This window comes from Coptis chinensis, chromosome 1 (genome assembly GCF_015680905.1).
Source record: "Coptis chinensis isolate HL-2020 chromosome 1, ASM1568090v1, whole genome shotgun sequence".
Classification (NCBI taxonomy): Eukaryota; Viridiplantae; Streptophyta; class Magnoliopsida; order Ranunculales; family Ranunculaceae; genus Coptis; species Coptis chinensis.
The window spans coordinates 30,654,865-30,674,277 of NC_141456.1; the positions used below are offsets into that span (position 1 = coordinate 30,654,865).

Consider the following 19,413-nt stretch of genomic DNA (forward strand, 5'->3'; position numbering starts at 1 on the left):
CTTACGAGTCATTAGCTATCTATGTAACAGGGACGGCCATGGGCCGGACCAAATGGCTAGTAATACAAAATATCAGGATATGGATATTTATCGATACTCAATTTCTCGATATGTATCGTGGATATATATCTCTTTGGAGATATTTGACATTGTTTCACATGCAAATATCGTAGATATATCCAAAATATTATGGCTATTGTAGATATTTTTTGATATATCATTATACATTATTTATATTTATTTGAAATATAATAGTAAATATTAAATAAAATTGTTACATACACAAAATATCTCCAAATATCACAAAATATCCCCAAATATATCGTCAAAATATCACTAATATTTGCAGTTGCATATATCTCTAAACATATCGTGATATTTATATATCTTTCTCTAAAATATCAACAAATATCACGATATATCGCGATATTTTGTACTATGGACAAAACAACTGTTAATGTACTGAACTCTAGCTCGTCCAACGGCAGAAGACACCACTGAATCAGCGTAGATCGAAAATTTCAAGTCTCAGATTAGGATTGACATATACGTTAGTAGAATCTTCATAAATAGGGCTTCCATCTGATGGCTCTTGGTGAGTATGAAATCCTCTCTCCTGGCATTCTTTCAGGACAGTGGTTCCACCAGGATCAGACAGCCGAAATATACCATAGCTCCTGTTGGCAATACACACCAAAAATTAGGCTCTGATAAATAACTCTTAATATCTGCTTTGAATTGTCATAAACCAGTTAGCCATTTGTTTTGCAATGCCATGACATTGTAGGCAGTCGGGTGCAATATATGCACAATCAGCATAATAAACATCTCTGCATATACAGAAATTCCTTGACATTGTGGTCAGTTAAGTGCAATTCATTAACTCTATGGAAACACGGGTAAACTTCCCAACTAGATATTGAACAGTTTACCTTAAAAATAGGAAAATAAATTACATACTTCAAACTGTGAGATGCCGTAGATACTAGATATATAGTAGACATCTTAGATATGTCTGTAACTAATTCTCTCAACCACTTGTTTCTATGATTTTCTGGACAGTGCTTACGGCCAACTTAAAGTTGTGAACTGGTAGAATGCTTACTTATGCCTGTCATCAATGCCAAATTAGATTATAACGATAAAATTTGCCACAACTGGATGGTATTAGAAGATGCCACCAAAATCTACTCGAGTAAACTGTAAAGCATAATGCATACTTGCTAAAAATAGATTTTCTGTAAATTAATTAATGAATGCAATAAGGATCTCACAATGCTGTCTTCAGTTAAATTTGACATCCCAGGATTCCTTAAAATTTTAATTAGGTGCCTTGTTTTGCAGGGGGTATAGTCATATCATCCCTGCTATTTTTCTCCTGGGCAGAATGCAATGTGTATAAATGCAATGTGTCCATTTCTTATTCTAATCTGTAAATGCAATGTGTATAACTTTAGTCCCAGTGTCCCACCAAGAGCAAATAAAACCTGAAAAGCAGAACCAAAAGAAGGCTCTAATGACACATGATGTACCAAGGCTGCATACAGTCTAGTCCTAGCTAACAGAAAAATCATCAAAATCATCAAAAACATGAAAATTTTGATTGTTTAATATTGCAGATCAGCAATATCTGTAGGAACTACTCAATAACACAGTTTGAATTTGTATCATATTGGTGCAAAAGTATGTAAGGATTAACTCTTCATAATGCAATGCAAATAAGCTATTGATGTAAGGAGGAAGAGGTACACCTTGTGGAATCTGTTGGAGCCATGACAATAGCAACTGCCTCGGGTAGCATTACCTGTGGACAGTTTTAAGTATCGGCTTCAAAGAGTTGTTCAATTACTGTATCAGAACATTTGGATAGCATAGACATATAGTCTTTGCAAGTAGTTCACTAACTTGGTTTATCGAATCACTCTTATCAAACATGTCCAAAACCGTACAATAAGTAAACCACCCTGTTATACATAAAAAGTACCTATTGCATACTTCAGGAATGAAAATGGCGGGGTCTATCAACTCTATCTAGAGTACAGACACGGCCTGATCTTAATAAAACTGGTTTCGAATAGGATCAGGGCATAAGTGAGCATACACCCTTGTGTTTCCTTTATAATGTATTTCAGAAGTCAAAAGGTTTCACATCAATAAAGCAGGAGTTTGAGAACAAGTATATTAGGGTTACTATCGACTTATTATCAGCTGTATGAGAACAGGTATGATAATTTGCTGATTCAAATCCAATTTATGTTTTCCTTCCAAAATTTTACAGGACATCCACAAATTCGAATTGAATCGCCTTATCATCAAAGTACTCCTTCACTGCATGTTGTCTTTGATATTATAATATGTTTTCTAGAGTTTGTAGCATATAACAAAATTACAACTCTCCAGTCTTGGTTTGATCTTGCTAGAAGGAGCTCCATATATACTGTTTTACTGCATCGTGTGGCAATCATCTAATGGAGTAAAGCTGATAACTATGCCATCAACGTTGGTTTGCTGTCTTTAGGGACGGGAATGGAGATGCATTTAATATCGCTGTGTAAATCATGTGGTTGTTGAGTCTGAATGGACTGATGTCCACTGTTTGAGCAATAATTCACCTGAACACACTAATGAAGTCGTAAGAGGTGTTAACTGTAGTAGAAGAGAGACTGAACCATGTGGCTGCCTACGTATCTAGAGTGTTTTCCATAATCAAGTCTCCATGTGCGTAGTTCTTTGTTTGATTATCAAATGAGGTATTTATAGGTGAGCAATAAATGATATTTCTTATCTTGACATATAATTTCCTTAATTGTTAGAATATTTCAAAAGTTTAATATGGAAGCATATCTTGACAAATATATTTTTAAATCTGAACCTGCTATATCTAGCTTATAGTGCCACACTAGTGGGCAGTGTAGGCAAGCCATACTAACGGGCAGCACAGGAATGCCATACTAGTGGGCAGCGCAGGCATGCCACACTAGTGGGCAACACATGTATGACATACTAGTGGGCAACGCAGGTATACCTCACTAGTGGGCGGCGCTATGGTGGTACCCAACGAATTATGTTTGTAGGGGTACGAATATAGTGGTACATACATCCACTAAACAATTACAACAGACTGATTTAGATTCTGATGAGTAGCATTTATGAATCATTGATAATACATTGAAGCTACCTGATAACAGTATTGAGTGTGCAAATCTATGGACGACATAAAACAAGTCTGAGAAGGGTGTGTCTGGAAAAAAAAAAAGGAGGTTAGAATTCGAAGACGACAGGGGGAAAAAAATTCCACAGAATAACTATAAACATATATATTTTTATTTGGTGAAAGACAAAACTACTAAGCACATGAAAAGAGCACAATATAAGTGCAGTTGATTCGGAACCTATAAACTAATTACAATGTCTGTAGCCCAAAACAACCTTTTGACAAAATACAAGATAAGCCATTAAAGTACAGCAACTAAATGAAGCGAAATATAAAAGATACAACATGAGAACATTGGAGAGTCCTCCAGCATCTAGATAAAAACAGTCATGTAATAATCAAATCAAACAAAAACATAATTAAGAAAGAGAAGAAAAAAAGACTAAGAAAAGGAACAAGAGAAAACCTACATGAATCCACCCTAGAGGAAAAAGGGAGTTTTCGTATTGTATGGCATGGATCTCCTCCTCATTCAGAGCCTGGCACTGGTATCAGCATGTATTGTTACTTGAACAGAAAGTCTATTTCACGACATGAGTAATGAAGTATTCAATCCCAAGTTTTAAGGAAGTCCAATATACTTACTGAACTAGAGGTTGCTTCCTGCTTAGGTATTATCAGAGCGGTTACATAAAATACTCCATTCTTCTGGAGAAGGATTGAAAAAAACAAGGAAAAGAGCAACAAAACAAAAACATCAGTCTTGTTTAACTATCAGTTCAAGTTAAGAAGTCAGTTTCTCCTTGCACAAGAAAGATAACGAAATAGATAAGTTGAGAACTGGAGTAGTGCAGTTGAAAATTATATGGGCTTAGCTGTCTAACCCACCCTCGAAAACAACAACCACCCTCTCTGTTTATCATGTCAATCCTAAGTAAACACATTCAAGTGTATTCCATCACGTCCTTGCAATTAATGCTAACATGTGCCTACATTATAAATATTTCAAGTGTAGTTCGCAACATCCTTGAAATGAAGGCTAACATAATCGATATGCATAGAGTTCCTTGTGTATTTTAAAGCAAGGTACCTGCTTCTTGACTATAACTTATGACTGGCGTAGAACCAACCAATACAGTGACCAGATTTTGTATTCTAGCCACTAAAAGAATACAACTGAAGAGACTGTCAGTCCCTCAGCTAAGACAATAACAAAATTTTGATCTCTTAGGTAGAGCAAGAAAGCGGACCAGTGCACCTTCAGAGCTTAACTTAGGAACTGACTACCCTTGAAGAAACCCAATGGGGAAGGACAGCAACTCAGCAAGACACAACCCTTGGAGAGAACTACAGTGTCGATTAACATGCAAAGAAGTAAACACTCAATCTCCCTCTTATGTTGTACATAATACGTAAAATAAGATTTGATGAATCAAACACAAGAAAGTGGAAGCATAAGTGATTATCTATAGCAAAATAATTGAGTATTATAAGAGAAAAAAAGTATTTCATATGGTTGTTTGCTAATACAAAAGTTGCTAGACTTACCAAAAAAGCACCAAGAACTCCACAGGTTTCCAGATCTTTATTTGTGTTATCTCTAGCGAGTTCAAGAAAATCATCCATCAACCTTACTGACTGACCACATGAAATTAAAGAATAAGTAAAATGTTCAATAAGGTGGATCTCATCAGAAATCTTAAACATATTTGAAAGAAAAAATCCAAAAAAAAAAAAAAAAAAACCACAATGGAAAAGTTCCCAATAACTTACTATGTGTACGTCATGACATGAAGATTGTGAATAATCGTGTCTTGAATCAGAAGCAGCGATATGAGAAAGATGTGCAGCCTGAGGTGGACTCTGTATGCATGTAAGAGCAGGGGATGGCGAAGATTGTGTAACACATTGCACATTTAGGTTGATCCTGCAATTTTAGCACCAAGGACAAGTAAATGGCTAAAACTTTCAACATGGAAACCGCAACAGGCCAAGACCCAGTGTAGAGTTCCTTGCAGCAATTAATGCCCACTCCTCACAACCCCCTTTAAGGTACTCCAAAGAGGAAAACGCAGTCTTGCATTAGAAAGATAAAATGATACCTTTGAATTTTCGTTTCAGGGACTCCGTATACGACCTGTTTAAAAATGTTGCAGTCCAATTAATAAGAGGAAAATAAATTAAAACAGCAGCATAGGAATTGAGTTGAGATTCCGCACCAATATAAAGAATAAAACCAAAATAATAGATTATTATGAGAAGAAGAAAAAAATACAAAATCTGCCGGCAACATAATGCTTAGAGTTTAAAACGTGTTAGAAACTGCTTGGATCTACCCAAATATTTTGGGGAAACATAAAGAGCAACCATCCGCACTGCCGGTCGGCCCCTGAATTGCAGAATTTAACCCACGAACTCTCAAGATCCACTACGCTGCTACCATGTGACAACTAACTGATTCAAAGTGGTTTCAGGTCTAACAAACATATTGCCGTTTATTCTGGATGGTATTAAAACAACCAAATTTCTTCACCCAGTAAGAGATGATTATCCAGCGATTCTTCCATTCTAACTTTTTCCCCAAAAAATAAAAAATAAAACATGTTCTTAGAACTCGGTTGTCACATAACTCAGGGATGTGATACCTTTGTCTCAGTGCAGCTCGGAATTGGTTGATTGTTTGGAGATTGAGAATCATTATTGCCAAGCTGAGGTTCCAAAACTTGTAGTTCTTTAGCAAAGTCCTCATGTATCTGATCCAACACACACACATTCAAGTTAAACTTTTATATAGTAATTCTACAAATAACATTCTCTCAGAAAACATGTAGAGAGATAAGAAGAGATATGTAATGTATACCTTCTTGTAATGGAGCTTTTCTTCTAAAGAGTAGGTTGAGTAACTCGAATGCTGAGACATCTTTTTAAGCATTCTGTTGATTCGGTAAAAAACAAACATCATAATCTTAAGACTCTAGCTAAAAAGCCCAATGAAAATGAAGAAAAGGCCGGGGCTGAAGAAGATACATGCCTGCAGTATCTTTTAAGAATAGTGCAAAGATCACTAACGTTTCCTTCATCTCTACAAAGCTTTGCCTGGTTAGTGACAAAAACAGAAAGTGATGTACGTAAGATTTTTTGTTTTTTTTTTAAACTAGAAAAGAAAGACAAGAGTGACTGTTGGCAGACCTGGTTGATGAGTTGATCAGCAATTCTGAAGTAGAAAGAAAGCGCGAATTGGTTGTTGTAACTACTGTTGTTGTTGCCACTCTTTTTATCAACTGAAACTTCCATCTCTTTTTTTATTATTGAGTTGCCAATTACTACATTTTGCTGTAGTGAGAGTTTATCTTGCCTTCTCTTTACGTGTCTACGTGTAGATATTCGAGGCTTTGTTTGCTATATGTATTGTGCCGACAAGGTATTTTCGTTGCACGTGCTGAATTTGTTTATTTCTTACCGAGAATCAGAAACCAAGCGGTCCCCGCCCGGCAGGGCTGTTGCTGGAGTTTGATTCATTGATTGGTTTCGGTAACGTATTTATGATCTCGAGTGGTATTTACTGTACGTATGATCACGACCTGATACTACTAGCCCAACAATGATGTCGGGACAAGTTCTGACCCATAATAATTACGTATCTACAACCGATATCCAAGGAAACCTCAAAAGTTGACACAATTACCAGAAGTGAAGTTGGGGAGAGAGAGGCAATGAGCATTTATTGAATCTCTTTTTGTTACAATAACCAGTAAACTGATACTGGAAAAGGGGGCTGTATGTAAATTAACTATGATTTTATTGTTTTGCTATGTTTAATATCAAGTCAACGGCTAAAATAGCTCAAGGTGTTTCTCTTATTACCATCATCTTCAGTTTACTCGATTCCAATCTGATTTGAGCTCCTGTAGAGTACCTTACACTTGTTGAATTTCACTTAAGTTCTGCACTGTACTCACTTCGCTGATTTCAACTTCACCCCCTGATTCGGAGATCTTTGTGATCCTCTGCAACTCATCGAAGTCATCTGAAGGGTGTGCAATTAGGTGATTACCATTTGACTGCTCTGACTGAATTGATGTTTTTGGCTGTCGTATGGCTGCAGCAGCTTCAGGCATGGCAATTGGTGGTGGTTGTGGAGGGACCCAGGCACGCTGGTTCAGTCTCTCGTTCCCAGATGGGGGGGGATACGAGTTGACCCTCAATTCATTCTCCGGTTCTAATTCTGTGATTCTCACATTTTTCCGTTGCCACCAAGTATCTGAACCATTACCATTTACGTGCGAACTGGGGATATAATCTTGTGCGTTGGAATTCGAACCTTCTATATGGTGAGAGCCATTTTGACCTTGACTGACCTCCCATGGCTGTTTCAGAGAAAAACAATATGAGGATACTGGTTCTTCGCAGTCGTTAAAAGAAATGAGATAAGGGCTTGAGAACTCAAACAGATTACAGATGAAACTCTGAAAACAAACCTTGATTCTAGGCGCAAGGCGAGGATTCGATGGAGCCTGATTAGGATTGGGAGGCAAGTCATTGATATCCTGAAAACCAAACCAGAACGGAAAGTGTTATCTGAACATAATAAACTATAATACCCCATACAGAAAGAAGAAATAGGAAGGTCTTACCTTGATGCCAGGTGGTGTCTCTCCCCGTTGAATCATTGCCATAATCTGCAAAATTATATTTTAAAATTCACAACCACCAAGAATTTTAAAGAAGCTGCATGAAGGATGATATACCATATTGAGTCACATACCTCCATATATGACTTCGAGTGGGGTGCAACTGACGGCAAGACTGATGCAGGTGTAGATAAAGTTGTCACTGTATAATTTTATAACAAAATGAAGTGAATGAATATATAAATGATGAGGAGGCTAATGCCTCGGCACACACTAGATTGTGATGTGCTTGATCTAATAAACTGGTAGGGTGAACATTATAACTCTTGGGAGAACAAGTCGATCATAAATATGCAACTCCAGGGGAACAAGAATTTCCAAGGGAGACTCAAGTCACTTACCATTTGATGCAGATTTAACTTCTGTCTGCTTGATTGACGAAGTAGCAACTTCTTTTGTAACTTCCAACTGGCGGATAGCCTTACTCATTGACTTCATTTCCTCCACTTGGACATCCAAAAGATTTCTAAGGGAATCAAAGTATCTCCTCTCTGAGAAGAATTAAATGAATTGAACATCATTTCAGAAACAACCAAAATTAGACATGAAATAAATATTTTTTTAAAAAAATAAACAAGAAATAAATCAAATACGAAAAGGATGAAAAAAAACATAAAACACTTCATAAGATGAAGGGAACGCTGAAGCCGAATTATAAAATCCTCACCTTCGTGTTTTGAATTGACTAATTCCTCACTAGCTTTCGCTACAACTGTCGCTGCTGCAGCAGCTGCTTTTGCAGCTTCTGCGGCTTCTTCAACTAAACTTGGTTTTGAATCAAGTTTTTTCATAGAGTCAGTTTCTTCTTCCAACACAACCTTACGAATCCAAGACTTTAATCTAGGAAGAATAGCATTCTGCACAATAAATATGATGTCACACTCTGTTCCCCAGTTGTCGGTAGAAACCATTTGGCAATGGATGACATATGAGGAGCTTACATATTCTTTTATACTAAATCGTACTTTTCCAACTGGAAAATATAGTCTGTAATATAAAGCTCTAGTTGCACAAAAGTGCAAATTCTTATTAAACCAGATTATGTGTATCCTTGAGTCATCTAATAGTAAAAATAAAATCAAGAGTTCAGATAGGTACGCGTACTGCACAATCCCATCTTTAACTTGATGCAAGATCAAGGTGAAAAGCTTTTCATCTTTCTTGTGCACTCTTAAGTCTTTACACTTCATTTGTTTTTTAAATCCATTTCTTCTATAAGAAACACGTCTGCAAAAGAATTTCATCTTCGCTTCAACTAAATTACCTTAAGTATCTCAAAAGAATGTGCTCTGAGACTAATTCCTCTTGGGGCCAATGGATTTATCCTAAAGTTGAAGTTAAGATATACCCTAAGTCACAATGATATGGATACACGTGTCGGTGTCCGACAGGTGACCTATATGAAGAAGGACACAGGGACACAACCAATTAAAAAGAAACCTATTACTATTCTTTAGTCAGACTACTGATAATTGGGTTCAAGACCTGACAAAGCGCCTCCTTCCAAAATCCAAATAAATAATCATGAAAGTGACATTTCATGGAGTTGTAACTATGTTAATAGATTATTTTCTTAGTCTTTTATGGCATAGAAGAAACCCTAGTTTGAAATCGTAAGCACAACACATCCGTATGTCCGACACAAGTGTCCGTGTGTCTATCTGTCCAACACGGATTTTTTTTAAGAATATGAAATGTCCTTGTTACTTGGGATATACCTTAAAAAGTAGGGCAGTTCCAGCTCCTGAAGCAGCAAGGAATCCTATGGCAAAGAAAGCATGGGACCAGTGAAATCGGGCTGGCCGCAAGGCTGTCATTGTGGAAAGAACACCTGCAGGAGCAGCTACTACCGGTTGTGGAGTGTGTGCCGAAACCTGTGATTGCAAGTTTGTAGCGGACTTCACTTGCCCATCTGTTATCAATATGGAAGAAACAAATTCATAAGAGTAATCGTAAGAGCAAACCACAGTCAGTTGCTATCGGCTTAACTGATTTGCCAGTCGCAAGAACTAAATAACTAATTGCTGTAAGGTATTCTTTTCAGCACGACTGGTTTCAGAAGCAACAAGTAACTGATTACAACTGTTCAGTCTAAGACCAAATACCGAGTTCATTACCTTGGCTTTGGTTGGTTGCCTGAGTAGCTGTAACAGTTGGAGCTGGGTCCTGCAGTTTAATATAAGCAATGTAAAGATATAAACATAGCAAGTACAAGAGAAACGAGCATGGAAGTTCATAGAGCACATGTACAAACAAGGAGATAAATCAAACAGACTGCTTACAGGTACACGACGGAAGGCTTCATCTATCTCCTCTTTTGAGAGGCCTTTCTTCTCAAGAAATGATCTTCTGTACATGACTGGAGAACCCCTAACTTTTGGATGTGATAGAAACTTAACCGCATTTTGCACTTGATCCTCTCTGATTGGTTCCGAGTTCACAAACACAGATGACGGGGAACTTTCTCTCGTAATATCCCCAGGTAGAGTTTGTCTTTCTTCAGCCATGGGTTTTACAGGCTCTGAACCAAATCAAATATATCAGTCACTAATCTAAAATCAAACACGTCTGTAACTAGAAGAACTTATTGACCTATCTATCAAAAATAATTTGTTGAAGTGCCTTCTTAAAAAATAGCTCAAGGTTCATGTTCCAGTCAATGAACAACGTAAAGAAGAGTTTAAAACCTAACTAAGAGGGTAAAACTCTTAGCAATTCTAGCTTTTGAAGCCAATTTTAGACTTCAGTCCAAGATTAGCTATTTTTTCATTCTTTGTGGTTCTTAAGGAAAGGGCACAAACTAGAGAAGTGTTGAGTGAGAGAAAAGTTGGTAGATTGAAAATTTCTCAATGGGAGTTCTCATGTCTAATGGCATTAACTAATAAGGTAAATTTGATTGATAGAAAAGACTGCAAAGTATTGCTAAAATTATTATTCTCTTGAAATGCACAGAGTCAGACGATTTGAGCTACAAGTTCATAATCCCATTAATCCAACAGACGACTAATTAGATTTTGCTAATTGCACAACTCTTTGCTAACTTGTCAAACACAGCATTATAGTCTCCAATGCATGTTATCTTATGCGATTCACATGGTTCCACCGTTACATTATTTATGGTTCACAAGTTTGGAGTTAGGAACACTTGACAAAACTCCAGACAAAAGATATAATATAAGTTCTGACTGTTTTTTATATTGGTCCAATATATCTGAAGCTAAAAATCAGCTAATAGAAAAGTAAAGACTCAAACTTTCACAAAACCCCAAGTAAAATCCGCCCCGCCATAAGATTTTCCACTGTTTTACATCTTCGAACTCAAAAAGTATGTATTTTTTTTGAACTTTCTGCAAAAGCCAACCTCGATATATAATGAAAACAACACAATATAAGCAAGTTTACATCATAAAATTATCAAAAACAAAGATGGCTCCTTACACAGAAACAACATATATATAGAATCAGTAAAGAAAGGAAAATAAAAAGAAGAATACCAGGGGCTTTCTCGTCAGGAGGTGTAGATTCACTTCCCATGTTCAAAGCAGTGCCACTACCACCACTCTTTGATCAAATTTTCTCTGGTTATCTCTTTTATCTTCGAAGGGAACGTGAGCAGAGTTTTTAGTTTTTCCTCATATCAAAGCAAAATAACAGACGGGGTCAGATAAACAATCAGTGCCACCCCTTCCTTTATTTGTTTGTAAGCAGCTTATTTGTAAAGAGTTGCATCCATGCCAAAATTTAAAAAAACCAAAAAAAAGTTTTGTCATCAAAATGCCAACCGATATTTCTGAAGTATTGATGGATTTGGGATTGTCGGAGTTCCGAAATAAACGTTGGAATTGTGAACACTATTGGGCCAGAGCCCAGAGGTCCGGGATAGTAGTAACCTCTGGGCTCTGGCTCTATATGTTGGGTCTTCAACTCAGTTAGTATTAGTAGCTAATTAAACCAACATTCAGTAGTACAATTTTAGAAAATTTTCTAGTTTTGGAGATTCTTATAACAGAGTGATACTACGTACACACAGATTTTATCTAATCTTTGGAGGGGTGGTAAGAGACTTAAAGAGCGCATCGAGGCAGGAGAGCAAACCAGGCAGTCTTGGGTTGGGCTCAGGGTTTAATTTTGAGTATTGGACTATTACTGGTATACAATCTCAGTGGACGTGGCTTGGGTGGAGTAACAACCTACTGTATTTGAAATGCAACTCGTTATGAACTTACAATTACTAGTCTGATGCAGGTACTACGCACCTTTGCGTTAAACACATGCACCTGAAATCACTGAAATTTAATGATCAATTCTCAGAAATACGAGGTATGCAGATCTGTTTAGATGCTCCTTCACTCGCGATTCATGGACCTGAATAAGAGTGGTCATTTTGTTGCTCTTAGTCGAGTGGTGTGATATCTGGATGAGCAAGCGGCTTAACATAACAGCAGCAAGCGAAGCTGCAAGACAAGAAGAAAGAAAGGAAGAATGCTCCTATGTCCTGGGCAAAAAACAATCATTAAACTTTATTAAAAAAAATTAGGGGCAAAATCTTTAGAAAAAATAGAACCAAAAGTCACACATAAAAAAATATTATAGTGCTACTAGCATGATACAGGTGTGTAAACACTCTTTCTGAAAATTAATGATCAATAAAAAAGCAAAATAGTCATAGAATAAATAAAATAAAAAGCAAAACTGTCATAAAAAAGGATCTAGAGTCAGACAAAAAAAAATATATTTAAATACTATTGTAAGTGAGAGCCGAATTTTTTCAAGTGGTTAAAATTGCAGTATTTATAGGTGGGAGCCGGAATTTTTAAAGTAGTTAAGATAATTTTACAATATTTATTTCTATTCCTCTTTTCATCTGGTGGCTGGTGGAGTACTTGCTATCTGCACATTCTGACTCTTCTTTTAAATATGAGGCTTAAGAATCCAATGAAGATTTATGTGCATGAACGTCTATTCAGGATTTTGTCTTTTTTCCTACTATTGTAATCTCTAATAGTTATATATATATATATATATATATATATATGTTCTGTTACTTCTGTATGAGCAGAAATACTTTATCGGAAAAAAAAAGTATGAACAGAAATGAAATGTTCACTTGAAAAGATAAACAGTACAATCACTGAACTACATACGTCATATATTATAAACCATGGCAATTGACAACCAGTGAAACAGCTAGCACATCATTCATTGGCTAGCCGCTAGCTAGTGGCTACTTATTATCGGGGGGTGACTCGAGAGTATTAATCCTCTACTATCCCTTTTAAGTAGACTAGCTACTGTGCGTGGGATCTACAAACTTTTTTTTTTAATTTTTTTTTTAACTTCTAAACGTTAAATTACTATTTTGCCCCTAAAAAGTTAAAAAATAATAATAAAATATGAAATTACCAAAATGCCCCTACGTCCACGCACATTCACTATTCACTTGACCCCCTCGTTTTTCTATATATACTAGCTACTGTGCGTGGTACCCTGGGATCTACAGATTTTTTTTTTTTAAGTTTATAAACGTTAAATTACTATTTTACCCCTTAAAATTTAAAAAAATGTGAAATGACCAAAATGCCCCTACGTCCACACACATTCACTATTCACTCGACCCCTCATTTTTCTATATATTAAAGATTTTTTGAATAATGTACTATTTCTGAAAATAAACACCATCATCATAGAGATAATCGAAGATGAAAAAGAAACTAAAAATAGAACACCATCAGTTAATTAAATATAGCTGGAATTATTAGGCCGGCGTTTATAAACATAAACATGGCTTGTTTTTCACCTAGATAGTGTTTGGATATTTGACTTTTACAAAGCCAATAAATATTTATTATATATACATGATGATTAAATATAAAAATCTTATTATTATGCATATGGGTGAATTAATATCATATGATAAATAAAACCATAAGTTGCATAGGTAATAGAAATAGAACAATCACGTATATGAAAAGTCATGTGCGGGAGATTTGATTATTGTATATATTTACCTAGAATGCTCATAGTTAGGGATGAAGTCGGACGCTTCACTTGTACGATTATAATATACATAACTGCTTATAATAGGATGATGACATCTTAATCATTTGAGTATGACTCTAAATTTGTATATTGGTGTAGTCACATGACTGATACTGTGGAGATCAAAATGATAACACACTATAAATTCATTGTTAAGGTTAGTGATGGAGAACCCATCAAGCCTCGAGTGAGACACTTAAACTTACAAAAGAAGAAGGTAGACTGGGTATAGTAGATACTAAGACATGGAATGATGCGACTTCTTTGCATAGATAGTTGATTCGAACGGAACTCCGAATTCGGTGAATTTCGGTTTTCAAAAAACGTAATTCGAACATAGAGTCGAAATATCGAAATTCAATTATGAAATTCGAATACAACAAGGGTCGAAATTTAATGAATTCCGGTTTTTCAATTTGTCGGAATTCCGAGAATTCCGAAATTCCGAACTATGGCTTACTGTGGCCTTGTTTTTAAAATAGCTTCTAAAGAGGATGCCCGATTAGCTAGCTGGATTTTGACACAATGTATTAAAAAGAAGCATTTTGGACTATGGAAGTCCCATCTGACTGTTCATGGGTGTGGAGAGGAGTGTTGAACAGTAGGAAGAATGTTGCACAATATACCAAACATTTGATAGTTATTGCTGGTGGCTCTACTCTTTTCTGGCATAACCCGTGGTGTTTGAATGGCCCTCTTCTATGGAATGAACAAGAAGTTCAGATGGTAAACCTCCCTATTGATGCTAAGGTAAGTGAAGTTATTGCTAATGGCCTGGCTGCTGGGGTGCTAGTAATTTTGTCTCTGCCTGATAGTGACATTAAATCGGTTATATTTGGCACCCAGATACACAATCTTCTACCTGATGACTTAGTTGTTTGGATTCCTAATCACTATGGGAAGTTCACTCCAAGATCAACATATATCTCTATCAAGTAGATTTACTATCTATATACTAAAGCAGAGACCTCTAAGAGAGATTTTTCTCTCTCCTAGGTGGCACTCTAATATGATAGATAGCATTTTCTCTCTCCTACGAAGCTTTCTACAATATTTTCTACCATGCCATGTGGACTCTTTAAAGAGTTGGATTAAATTTCCACTTTACAAAACAGTGCATCACATGGATCTACTTACGATTAATATAACTCTACCCCATGGTTCCCTATTTTAATACAACTCTCCCAACTTAAGTACAATTCAAATTAGTATGTACAATTATTTCCTAAAACATAATTATTTTTAACTAGCTATTATTTCCTCAAAAATAGGAAAGAAATTACCCCACAAATTCCGTAAACATAATTATATTTAACTAGCAATTATTTCCATTCCGAGCGCATAAAGAATATATAAATTATTTCCTAAAAAATAGGAACCATGATCTTATTACCCCCACAAATTTTGTACGTATAGATTTTTCTTCAATGCTAGAATTAAAGGTCAACATAAGCCATTTAACAAGATGTAAATCTGAAGCTCTCTCCTAAAAATCTTAAAAATAATTGGAAGTTTCGGAGAATAGATAATAGGCCATGAAGCCATGAAAGCATAGTAGAAAAGAATACAAATTAACTGGAAACTAGCAGAACACGGTGATCATAAAAAGAACAATGTTAAACATGTCTTGATTTCCATTCTCAACAACATAAATGGACTTCATATATTCTAAACTATCTATTTGCAACATAAACCGCGTGTATACAAACATGTCACATACGTATTATCTTACCCCCAATGGTATTAGCAATTTAGATATAGGTAAAAGCACAAAATCTGAGTAAGAGGATGTCGTCATAAAATTGTAGGCATTGACACCACCAAAATAAATGTGCATAATGGGACTTGAAATGAAACGCACTCATTAAATTCAAAGTTGTAAAAGAATGACCATTGCATTGAATTAAGCAAGACTTGGCACCAAGACATCTCCGCCCCTGTGAATAGATTTTGATCTTTCATATTGGAATTAAAGAAAAGAATATAATCATTTTTGTGGCCAAGTAACCTCATTGCTAGTTAAGTAATCTTTTGATCGGAACCAAAAATTAAGCACACGAAGTTGCGTTGCCTAGCATATGAGTCAATTAGAGAAATTATATAATAGGAAAACACAAAACGGGACTTAATTAGAGAAATTGTGTGTTTGTAAAAAAATTATGAAAAAAGTTTAGAAACTGTGTTCTGTGCGTGTCTAGGTTCCATCTTAACATCGAATCCATTTGACATAACATTACAAAAACCTTGAATGGAAATGGGGCTTTTGCTTGGACTTCAATTCAAAGGGGCTTGAGGAATGGGACATATGGGATGGACTGATGATATGCGCATTGGAGCATAAAACATACTTGGTCCAAATAAATACCTATTTTGAAATATTGACAAGTGGGCAGAATACCGCTAGGGATGAGATCGACCAACTGTAACTTGGAAAAAGACCACAATTTATTTAAAATCTATAAGAAGGAAATAAAGAATAAGATAAATTGAGTAGGGAAAATACACAAGGAGACTCTTAATTGTTGAGATGGCCAAAAGTTTTGGAATTAAACTATCAAGTTTAATATTAATTAAGGGGACTGGGGGAGATAAAAAAAAAACTTGAATATTTTGTACTTATAACTTATAACTTATAAGTTCTTACTACTATAAGTGTTTGCTATAGTTTGTACCTGCATAGATTAATTATGATGTATTAGTTGGGGTGTTCATGTGTGGTGTTAGGAGTTGCTACCAAATGCATAGTTAAAACTTTTTGTATATTGGAGGGCTTAACTAAAGCATCACATTTTGTGCTTGAATTAGATCATAAAAATTTTAAATGTAAATCTATCAAAATGGAACATTTCCTATTAGGAAACACTCGATCTGTATGGGAAGTTAAAATCTTATTAGCCTGAGATTATCTAAAAGATCCCGAGTGTATGCCCGGATCCAAAACAAGCTTTTTCAAGTCAATAATGTTTTGATCAGTATATTTTCCAATGTTATCATCTTTTCAATTTCCATTATTCCCTGACCATCTTGAGCACGAGTTGATAAAGTTAGGTGTTAGAAATTTCAGATACAAGTAACATCAAATAAGGATTTTTTAATTTTTTTTTCTCATGGATCAGGTAGGTGCTAAGTGCACATACACTTATGTTGGTCATGTAGTTACACCTATAACATGATCGATCGAGCTGTAGGGAATTATTGAGAAAGCAACCCTTAGAATGTGCAGAAACATTGACAATGTATGTGATTTGGACCAGACACAATAAGTTGAAACAAGGTTATAGACAACTATTGAAGAATTATAACCCATGGAGAATGGCAGTTAGCAATATTATGAAGTACTCGAGACTCGGCAACATAAACCAAGTTTTTCTTTCTAGATGAAGCATTAGGCCATGATATGCTATTGACTAAATTTTTACTATATTATAAAGAACCTGAGTCACACCAATATAATTAAAGAAGCACAACGACAAGATTTGTCTATCCTAGAATATGTGTGTGTGATCTAAACTAAGGTACACTAAATGTTTTTGTACTACATACATTTTTTTTTTTCATATTAATTTGCTAACTAGCAGTAGATTTGTCGATTAGAAAGATCATCATTTAGGTTGATTGTAAGTCATTGGTCTTGAACGAGTTGATAAAGATAGATGTTAGAACTTTCAGATACAAATAGCATCAAATAAGGATTATTATTTTTTTTTCCTTGATTAGGTAGGTGCTAAGTGTTTACCAAAAAAACAGGTAATTGCCAAGTGCACAAAGTTTCAAACACTTATGTTAATTTGAGTCCAGTTGCAAATCACACTTATGTTGGTCATGTGTAGGGTTGCACCTATTACATGATCGAGTAGAAGGAAATCCTTAACAAGTGTAGAGAATGTTAGCGCAGTGCATGTGATTTGGACAAGACACAGTAAGTCGAAACAAATTTGTAGTGGAGAATACATAACAAAGTTTGGAGCACATGGAGAACGGTAGCTAGCAATATTAGGAAACACTTAGGACTCAGTAACAGATCGGATATGTTATAATAGAAGAATGTGTTAAATTAGCGAGAAATATGAGTGTGAGTGTATGGCCTGAGGAATTAATTACTATTCACTATGGAATTCAATGAGTACTAATATGAGTAGGGGATGAGTTTGGTTTAAGGACGATGACTGGGTAGGAAAAAACTCAACATGGTCTTAATCTGAAGGTGTTGTACATCCAAGCTCAATGCCTAAAGTAGAGCTCAAGACTTTCAATGTCATGTTTGAAATTCAGAAAGAGAAGATATGCACTAAAAACCCTATGCACAAGTTTGAAACAGAAGACTACTTATGGTGTGTTGATATCTAAGGAATATTTAGTGTGACAGAAAGAAATAAAAATTGAAAAGAAATTTGGTGGATTGGCACAAGGTAGGTTATAGGTTATGTGAGACTTTGAGTAGCAAATAAGTAAGGTCATATGTCTATCTCTTAATAAGAATCGAAGTAGCAACTTAGTTCTGAAAATGATTTCTATCAGTGTAATATAATATACATAATGGTGTGGCAGCATATGCAAGGGAGTCACTCAGATCAAATGCAGGTGAAGATACTGTATATGACACTTTCAAAACTAAGACCACTGATGCTATTTTAAAGCTGCAAAATTGTTAGCTTAGTTACTCACAAGGGCAACTCGAGACAATTGGAGACCCTAAGCAAAGTTCGGATAAGATCGAGGCTCTCTACTATTAATACTAAAGTTCGAAATATCAAATTATAATAATATTCAATCTCTACTATTACTCTCTACTAATTATAGTAAAAAATTGATCACAACCTTTTCCTTTTTCTTGCTAGAATAATATTCTTAAACTAACAAACTTCAATAGATTTATTTAACAAAGAATAGAACTAAATAAAGAAAAGAAGAATTCTACACCACAAAAGTAGAAAGAATGAAGGATTATAGAGAAAAACTATAAAAGATAAGGAGAGATGATGGAGGTAAGATTGTATTGTAGCTTTTAATATTTTATATTTGTTAAGAGAGAATTAGGTTAAAAACTTTTATTAGTTATGGATAGACGAGGAGTTTTTTTTGTTAGAGAAGGATAAGGGAAATGTGGAGAAGACGAGGGAGTATATATTATTGTTATCTAACGATAGGGGTGGCAATGGGTCGTGTTGGGTCGGGTTCGTGTCGTGTCATATTCGGGTCACGTGTTAGGAAAGAAAACCCAAATCCGACCCAATTATTAATCGTGTTGAGTTTGTCAAACCCAAACCCAACCCGCCTATATAAAGGGTCACCCGCTAAGCCAACGAGTCAATTTCAAATTAGTTTCGGATCGGATTCACTAAGGGGTTTTTTTTTTTTTTTTTTTTTTTTCCGAATTCTGATCTGATATTTTTCCAAATTTGGAAATGATATTTGTGTTCCGATATCCGAAATTCCGATATCCTATTTTTCCTAAAAATAATTGGATCGGAATTGGATGTGTTTTCAAAATCCGATCCGATCCGATTTCCGATTAATTTTAAAATTTTT

At 35.5% G+C, this 19,413-nt stretch overlaps 2 protein-coding genes across 5 annotated transcripts; both read right to left on the reverse strand.

Moving 5' to 3' along the window:
* Positions 1 to 215: 215 nt before the first annotated feature.
* Positions 216 to 6,862, reverse strand: AMSH2 (associated molecule with the SH3 domain of STAM 2). 3 transcript variants are annotated; one of them, XM_086598482.1, is made up of 12 exons: positions 6,344 to 6,862; positions 6,186 to 6,250; positions 6,015 to 6,087; positions 5,800 to 5,907; positions 5,257 to 5,291; positions 4,928 to 5,081; positions 4,703 to 4,792; positions 3,800 to 3,862; positions 3,625 to 3,699; positions 3,179 to 3,241; positions 1,752 to 1,804; positions 216 to 677 (listed from the first exon to the last, which is right to left on the reverse strand). In XM_086598482.1, the coding sequence occupies exons 1-12, from the start codon at positions 6,446 to 6,448 to the stop codon at positions 503 to 505; spliced, it is 1,059 nt and encodes a 352-aa protein (XP_086454608.1). In that variant the 5' UTR covers positions 6,449 to 6,862; the 3' UTR covers positions 216 to 502. The 3 variants fall into 3 exon arrangements, with proteins under 3 accessions (XP_086454608.1, XP_086454611.1, XP_086454616.1); XM_086598485.1 differs by having other exon boundaries at positions 3,800 to 3,859; positions 6,344 to 6,548; XM_086598490.1 differs by lacking the exon at positions 3,179 to 3,241 and having other exon boundaries at positions 6,344 to 6,548.
* PEX14 (peroxin 14) lies at positions 6,860 to 11,530 on the reverse strand. 2 transcript variants are annotated; one of them, XM_086598474.1, is made up of 10 exons: positions 11,340 to 11,530; positions 10,128 to 10,366; positions 9,963 to 10,011; positions 9,564 to 9,757; positions 8,513 to 8,702; positions 8,187 to 8,336; positions 7,920 to 7,960; positions 7,789 to 7,833; positions 7,633 to 7,701; positions 6,860 to 7,521 (listed from the first exon to the last, which is right to left on the reverse strand). In XM_086598474.1, exons 1-10 carry the CDS (start codon positions 11,377 to 11,379, stop codon positions 7,072 to 7,074), a joined length of 1,467 nt encoding a protein of 488 aa, XP_086454600.1. In that variant the 5' UTR covers positions 11,380 to 11,530; the 3' UTR covers positions 6,860 to 7,071. The 2 variants fall into 2 exon arrangements, with proteins under 2 accessions (XP_086454600.1, XP_086454595.1); XM_086598469.1 differs by having other exon boundaries at positions 7,920 to 7,987; positions 11,340 to 11,502.
* Between the last annotated feature and the right edge of the window lie 7,883 nt (positions 11,531 to 19,413).

What these genes read in the sequence shown, in the direction of transcription:
- AMSH2 (XM_086598482.1), bottom strand. Translation starts at nt 6,448, where the DNA reads ATGGAAGTTTCAGTTGATAAAAAGAGTGGCAACAACAACAGTAGTTAC. An exon ending in ATTCTTAAAAGATACTGCAG is followed by an intron (nt 6,088 to 6,185) that starts GCATGTATCTTC and finishes CCGAATCAACAG; the next exon opens with AATGCTTAAAAAGATGTCTC. An exon ending in CGAGCTGCACTGAGACAAAG is followed by an intron (nt 5,292 to 5,799) that starts GTATCACATCCC and finishes ATTTTTAAACAG; the next exon opens with GTCGTATACGGAGTCCCTGA.
- PEX14 (XM_086598469.1), bottom strand. Translation starts at nt 11,379, where the DNA reads ATGGGAAGTGAATCTACACCTCCTGACGAGAAAGCCCCTG. An exon ending in AGTTAAATCTGCATCAAATG is followed by an intron (nt 7,988 to 8,186) that starts GTAAGTGACTTG and finishes AAAATTATACAG; the next exon opens with TGACAACTTTATCTACACCT. An exon ending in GCCTTGCGCCTAGAATCAAG is followed by an intron (nt 7,522 to 7,632) that starts GTTTGTTTTCAG and finishes TCTCTGAAACAG; the next exon opens with CCATGGGAGGTCAGTCAAGG.